This window comes from Mastomys coucha, unplaced genomic scaffold (assembly GCF_008632895.1).
Source record: "Mastomys coucha isolate ucsf_1 unplaced genomic scaffold, UCSF_Mcou_1 pScaffold18, whole genome shotgun sequence".
Lineage (NCBI taxonomy): Eukaryota > Metazoa > Chordata > Mammalia > Rodentia > Muridae > Mastomys > Mastomys coucha.
The window spans coordinates 66,403,284-66,410,970 of record NW_022196900.1 but is presented as its reverse complement, the minus strand read 5'-3'; the positions used below and the strand labels follow the sequence as shown (position 1 = coordinate 66,410,970).

The window sequence follows — 7,687 nt, the reverse complement described above, 5'->3', positions numbered from 1 at the left end:
TGGGGCCAGCGTTTCTGCCGAGTGTCCCCTACCCCCCACCTTTCTGGTAGCCTGCAGAAAAGCCTCGGCTGGCCACATGCTTGTCTGAGTGAAAGATGACAGACATGACATGCCAGGAGGAAGTGAAGGGTGGCGGGGGCACCCGGCCACAGAACCTGCCCAGCAGATTGCCCTTGTCTCCAGGGGCCCCGTTGTAGATCTCCAGGAAGTCAAAGCCACAGGTGTCATGGTACTCCAAGTCAAAGGCGTGGAAGGTGAGCAGCACGGAGGAGCCCTCGGCCACCACGATCAGCCAGCTGCACTCTGTGTTGTAGGGATACAGACTGGGGAAGTTTGGGCTGGAGAAGTTTCCAGACGGCGCTGAGAGCACACCCCCACACTTGACACCTGTAGCGAGAGAAAAGGAGAGCTGAGAGTCAGCTCTGGGGACTTGGGATACAAGAGGCAAGTCTGGGTCCTTGAGGCTGGAAAGAAAACAGGACTGGATCCAGAATCACTCTGGATGCGTGCCTGTACTCCCTCAGCATGCACAAATCTTTCAGATACTGGGGAAGCGCTCTTCTAGTCCCGCAACAAACACTGGGCACTGGGCAGTGCTCCGTGCTGGGAGATCGGCAGGAATAGATAGCAATGTTCTGGCAGGAAGATGATAAATGAAAGAATGTGAAGCCGATAGGAGAGAGATAAGCTCTGGGGAGAACAGTGAGTGGTGGGACACGTTTAACCCCAGCATTAGGAAGGCAGAAGCAAGCAGATCTCTGCAAGTTCAAGAACAACCTTGGTCTACATAGGAAGCTGCAGGCCAGCCACATAGAGAGCTGCTGTCTCAAAAATAAGAAAACAAACAATAAGTAAACAAACAGAAAACAATAAAGGAACACAGTGAAAGGCAATTAGAAAACAAGATTTGACAACTTTTAATGGAACACTTTATTAGACAGCGTCATTAATGTACTATCGCCAAGGAAAAGATGGGCAAGAGGGAAAGCCCAGGTGGTCGTCCGCCACACGAGCACTCTCCGTGAAGCTCACTCAAGGCTGCCCAGCTTTTGAAAAACCAGGTAAGTTTGTGTTGTTTTGGTTTTTAAGACAAGGTGTCATGAATAGCCTCAGACCAGCCTCAAATTTATAATTCCATTGCCCTAGGCCGTCGGACACTGAGGTTACAGGTGTGTGCTAGTACACCCGGTTCAAGTGTTTGGAAAACACAATTAAAAAGATACATGCACACACACTGTGTGCAAGGGAAATACTCTGGAGGCTGAGGCTTGAGGACTGTAAGTTTCAGGCAAGCCTGAGCTACACAGAAAGAAGGTGATCCAAAAGCAACAACAACAACCACAGCCGCAGCCATAGGCTTGACAGAGGCAGGAGGGACAGTGAGTGTGAAATCAGGATGCATGTGTGTGTGTGTATGAAATGCCAAAGAACTAACTTAACGAATGTAAAATAAGCCAAGGGAGAACTTTATACAGTAGAATGCTATACAATTTGAAATGTATACACTCCATCACTTATAATTTTTTTTTTTGAAGTAAGTCATAGTTATACAGCCCAGGCTAATTGAGAACTGCAGATCCTTTTGCCTCAGCCTTTGAAGTGATAGGATGAAAAATACGTGTGTGTGTGTGTGTGTGTGTGTGTGTGTGTGTGTGTGTGTGCGCGTGTGTGTGTATGCATGTGTGTATACATGTTTATGTGTGCACGTGTGCACGAGTGTGTGTGTATGTATGTATATATGTGCACATGGGCATGCATATGCATGTATTTGTTCATGAATTCCTGGACTCAAGTGATCGTTCTGCCTCAGCCTCCCCAGTGACTAGGACTACAGAGATGCACAACTGTTCCCTACATCAAAAAGGGAATTTTATTAGTTTGTTTGTCTTGAGCCAGAGTTTTTCTATGTAGCTCTGGCTGGCCTGGAACTCATTATGTAGACCAGTCTGGCCTCAAAATTACTTGGATCCTCCTGAGTTGGTTCCTGAGTGCTAGGATTACAAGTATGTGCCACTGAACCCAGCTAAAGGAGCATTTGTGTGTGTACATGTGTGCTCCTGGAGGCCAGAGCATAGCTTCAGATGTTGTTCCTCAGAGACTATCCATCTTGGGTTTTAAGACAAGTTCTCTTATTGTCCTGGAGCTCACCAAGTAGGCTGGGCTGCCTGGCCAGTGCTCCGGGCATCTGCTTATCCCACCTTCCCAGCCCTGGGATTACAGACATGGCATTATTCCATGGCTTCTGGATCTTGAACTCAGCTTTTCCTGCTTGCACAGCAAACACTTTATCAAATGAGCTACTGCCCCAGCTTATAAGAGAACACACTTTTAAGAATTTTTTAAAAAATTAAATTCTGAGTCTGGAGAGATGGCTCTGAGGTTAAGAGCGTTTCGTGCTCTTTCAGAGGACCTCAGTTTAATTCCCAGCACCCATGTGGTAGCTCACAACTGTCTGTAACCCCAGTTCTAGGGGATCTGATGCCATGTACCAGGCATACAAAGAGTTCACAGACACACAGGCAGACAAAATACATACATAAAACAAAAATAAGTGAATCTTTAAAACATAGAGTTTATTTATTACTATGCGTGTGTACATGTGTGTGCATCACGGAGGTGGGGGAAGTGCCCCAGCATGCATGCACAGACTCAGGACAACCTTCTGTGGGTTCTAGGGATCAACTTCAGGCCACCAGACGTCAGACTCTTGAGGTAAATTCTGAACCGTCTCACTGGCCCCACAAGAGAACCTCCTCCTCTTCCTCCTCCCCCTTTTCCTCCTCTTCCTCCTCCCCCTTTTCCTCCTCTTCCTCCTACCTCTCCTCCTCTTTCAAGATTTCATGTGTGTCTGTATGGAGTCTGTATATGAGTGCAGAGCCCGTGGATGCCAGGATGATGGATCCCCTGGAAGCAGAGAGTTGTGAGTTTCCTAATCACATGGATACTGGGAACAAACAGAACTAAGCTCCCTGGAAGAGCACCTAGTGCTGAGCCTTCTTGTCAGCCCTAGAAACATTCTCCTCCCAACCCCCCTTTTTTGGTTTGTTTCTTGGAGTTTGTGTGTGTGTGTGTGTGTGTGTGTGTGTGTGTGTGTGTGTTTCCAAGACAGGGTTTCTCTGTGTAGTCCTAGCTGACCTAGAACTCACTCTGTAGACCAAGCTGGCCTCGAACTCAAAGATCTGCCCACCACTGCCTCCCAAGTGCTAAGATTAAAGATGTATGCCACAAGAATGCTCCTAACACCATGAGGTTCCATTTGGCCAAGCCAAAGATGAAGAGACTTCTGTGAGATAAATAGTCCCAGTATTTTAACAATAAATGAGGAGAGGGCACACTTGAATAACATCCCTGTGAGAAGGACATAGCTCAAACGCAGGCCTATGCCGATGTGGACTGAGCCTTCAACTCAGGCAAGCTCTTAGGAGAGGTGGGGCTGAGGAGAGTCAGGCAAGCCTGGTAAAGCCACACCTGTGGTGTGCTGTATCTGTATGGTGTGGAGTTAGGGGACAGAAGTATTAGGGGAGCAGCGAGATCCGCAGAGGAGGTGATCTGTGCAGAGTGGGAAGGCAGATTGCATTTACTGCTGAAGATGGTGGGTGGGGGCATAACTCACCCTCTGCAGACCTCAGCCACACGCCTGGTGCTAGCTAGCCTCAGTCTTGCCAGGCAGACAGAGGTAGAGCAAGGGCCATGCGGGGGGCCAGGTCACATGATTTCTTCCCTGTCTGAGCAGGCTGGTGCCTGGAATTGAGTCTAGTTCATAGCCTTATGGCAAAAAGATGGAAGGGGGACCTTTCTTCCAGTGTCCACTCTTGTCCTTCCCCCACGCTGACCACACAAGGGTCAGAGAGAAACTCCTGTGACCTACGTGGCCCTGGGCACCAGCACAAGTGGAAATCTTGCTTATAAAGATCCAGCCAGGCACACTAACCCTCAAGGCCACCCAAGCCTTGGAGGTTAGTAAATAAGTTGGGCTGAGACCCCGACGTGGCCAAACCTTTTCTGCCAGCAATCGAGTGACTGGCAAGCTGCCTCTTCACTCTTGAACCCTAGTTGAGCTTGAGAAGACAAGCTGTACGGAGCAGCTTGTTGAGCCCCTCTCTCCAGTCCCCAGCAAGGTCACATGTTGCAGAGCGGTGAAATGACTACAGAAAGCAATCTTCGGGTCAGAGTGACACAAAGTTCCTAGGATCACAGTCTGGGGTGGAGGAGTTCTGGGAGCCTGGGGAAGGGGCACCTGAGCCCAACAGAGGACAGGGAGGACTTCACGGAGGAAGTGGCATGACCTAAACTTTAAGGGTGAGCAGAGAAAAAGGGACTGGCTGGGTGGCTCAGTGGATAAAGGCTCTCGCCCCTGAGCCTGACCACCTGAACTTAATCCCCATACACGCGTGGTGGAAGGAGAGAACCAGCTCCCGCAGCGTGCCCTCTGACCTCCACGGGGAAAATGCTGCACTCACCCCCTGCATGTGCCCCCTGCACACACAATAAATGTAACTGGAAAAGTATTTTAAGGAGAAACAGAATCCTTCTAAGAAGCTCCAGGAAAAACTTTTTCCCAGGCAGAGGGACAGCAGGGCAGGCATTCTTAGAAAGAGAACCTCGTGGTTCCCAGCAAGGACACAGACACATTGGAGCCAGCGCACCAGAGGCACCAAATGGCACTGAGAGGAAGCTGGAACCTTAGGGCTTGGCAGGCTCCCAGAACAGAGGGTCCTTCCACACCTCTGAGCCACTCCCTTCATGAGCCACAATTGTGTGGCCTTGTACCTAAGCCCTCCAGCCCTGAATTTCTTCATCTGGAAAAGCAGGGCAGCCCTCACATGGGACTTTGTTCTGCAGATAAAATGCTCTTGTGTGTGTGACACACACAGCAGGCCTCACTCAATGCTGTTCTTCATCCTTCTCAGGAGCAAGCGCACACTCAACTCAGCCAGGTCCCCAAAGTGACTCCTACTTTCTGGCTGGGGCTTCCTCTGCACCCTCCTCCCATCCGCTCTGTTGTGAGCTGCCGGATCACCTACCTTCCATGGCTCGGGTCCCAGGACCAGAGTCCAGCAGTACCACTGCCAGCAGTAGGCAGGCCCCCAGCTCAGCTAGCATCTCCTCACCAGGGGCTCCCCCTACCAAAGCTGAGTTCAGGAGTCAGGATCCAAGGGGTCTGAGAGGGGAAAGAGAGGTGAGGCTGGAAGGGCCTCCAGGTAAATGGTGGTGTGAATAATTCATTGGACCCTTGAATTAGTAAGCCGATCCTAGGTGCTTCCTCCACTCCTCACTGAGGTGACGGATCTGGTGTCACCAGGTTGACACGTACTGAGAACTGCAATGGCTACCCTGTATCAGGAAGGGGCGCAGGTTAGACCTGCAAGAAGACAGTGGAGAAAGGGCCTAAATTCCAGGGCCAGATCTATTCCAGTTCAGCCTCCCACTGGCCAGGGGATCCTAAACAAGTCATTTCACTCCTGTGCCTCTTGGCCTTCTGATCCAACTGGTACAGCCACACAACCCTGTCTCTGGGGCTACTGGGAAAAAAAGAGATGAGGTCGAGTGTGCTAATGTATACAGTAAGCACTCAGAATATGCTGAGGCATCCAGCAGGCGTGTACTGTCTTTCTTCATCCTCCACTCCAGAGAAAGCCAAAAGGAGCCTACTGTTCTCAGGACAGACAGGACAAGCTTCCTTCCAATGTGAGAATTCCGCTCAGAGGGACAGAGAAGGAGCTGTGGACGGCTGAGGACAGGAGTCTTCTTCAAGGAAGAATGCGTCAGGAACAGCAGCATCGGCACTTTGGATTTCTGCTGGGAGTCTTCTAATGCGACAGATGTGGGCCGCAGCCTGCTGTGTGGCCTGGACAGGAACCGTGCCTTCACTGGTCCACGAGGCTCATTTACATGGCTCTGTGCTAGGAGCTGGGACTGCAGAAGAGTCCTGAAGAGAGCTGTGTCCAGCAGCAAATGGGATCTGGTTTTCCCTCCAGGAATTTCCCCCCTTTGAGTCAGCCCACCCCAAGGGGGCAGGGAGCAGGGGAAGGAGAGGAAGGGAGGGAACACATGCGTGGAGGTCAGAGACCAACTTTGAGTGGTGTTCCCCAGAAACCATCCACCTTGATTTTTGAAATAGAGTCTCTTATTGAATCTAGAATTGATCCATGAGCCCCAGGGATCTGACTGCCTCTACCTCCCCAATGGTGAAATAAATGCTTGAGGTTTTTTTTTTATTGGGAATGTGGGGGGGGGGGGTTCTAAGGATCAAACTCAAGTCCTCAATGTGAATGTGGAAATCACTTCCCCATCTCTCCCCCGCCCCCCCCCCACCACATATTCCTAATTGTTGTGTTTGTGCAGAGCCTGTACTAGGCCTGGGGGGTACTGACAGATGCCCACTTTCCCAGAAAGGGCAGAGCCTGGGCTGTGGTTTCTGATTTATTGAAGTGAGTCCTGGCTGCCCCACTACCAGGCTGAGGGGGCTGTGAAAGTGAGATGTTCTCTCTGAGGCCCAGTTTCCTCCACAGAAAGAGGTAGCAGCAGCCTGCTATTCTCCAGTAGGATTAAATGAGACCAGGAACGGATGTCTTACCAGCCTGGCTCACCACACCACAACAAGTACGCTTTTTATCTACCCAAGAGGAACCCAGCTGTCCATCTGCCAGAGCACATGTCGCCTCTGGCCCGCCCTCTTGTCAGGCAGTCCCAGGGGAGCCCTAGGCTGCTGGCAGAGGAGGCCACCTGGAGGGTGTTCAGCAAAGGGCATCAGGAATGGTCAGACCAGAGAGACTGGCTTTTCCATGGAGCTGGATGGAAAAGAAAGGAAAGTTCTGGGAAGGCTCAAAAGTAAAACTTTTTAATCAAGCACTGACTGTGTGAATGAGGGGCGCTGGGAGATGGTAGTGCACGCTTTTAGTCCCAGCACTCACAAGACAGAGGCAGGCAGACCTCTGAGTTCTATGGAATGAGTTCCAGGACAGCCAGAGCTACATAGAGAAACAACTCTGTCATTAATAATAATAATAATAATAATAATAATAATAATAATAATAATAATAATAATGTTTATGAATGAAAGCCAGGCAGGGTGATAGATGGGCATTGTGCTGGGGTGCTGTTCACTTGTGTGTAGCTTCTCATACAGCACAGCACACAGTAGGTTTCGCTGTTGACAGGGGAGCAAGCTGAAGCTCCGTGCCTGTGTCAAGGTCCTAGGGTAAGTTCTACCCAAGAGGACTTCAGAATGAGCAGCCCTGCTCAGGAAGTGATCCCAGGACTGCAGAGAGACATAATAAGAAAGAGGCTCATGGCCTCTGCTTCAGTTCCTGCCTCCAGCTCTCCACCTAGGGCTCTTGCTCTGACTTCCATTGATGGCCTGTGAGCTGAAATCAACCCTTTCCTCCCCCGGTTGCTTCAGGTTCTGGTGTTTATCACAGCATAAGACATTCATCTTTGCCTGTGCCTCATCTCCAACATCCCAGATGCTCAACAGACATGTCTGGCCTGAACCGTTCAGAGGCCCACAATCAGCGAGTGCCCTTTTCCCTCTGGGCCCATGTGTGCCTGGGCCAGAGGCTGTTAACCCTGCTCTCCTACTCAGCTGTAATGAAATACCACAGGCTGGTCACCCATAAACAGTGCATGCTTACTCCTCAGTGTTCTGACGGATAGGAGTCCAAAACCAAGGTGTCTGGTAAAACCA

The 7,687-nt window shown here is 50.4% G+C and overlaps 1 protein-coding gene across 1 annotated transcript in view; it reads right to left on the bottom strand.

Annotated features, from left to right (window-relative positions):
• The window catches only part of Cdcp2 (CUB domain containing protein 2), a 15,746-nt gene extending 10,397 nt beyond the window's left edge, over positions 1–5,349 (bottom strand). The window contains exons 1-3 of the mRNA XM_031376831.1: positions 5,277–5,349; positions 5,025–5,185; positions 40–387 (exon numbers count right to left, since the gene is read on the bottom strand). Of these exons, the coding sequence (XP_031232691.1) occupies positions 40–387; positions 5,025–5,103 (427 nt within the window). The 5' untranslated portion in view covers positions 5,104–5,185; positions 5,277–5,349. The remainder of the gene's footprint in view (positions 1–39; positions 388–5,024; positions 5,186–5,276) is intronic.
• Positions 5,350–7,687: the final 2,338 nt, after the last annotated feature.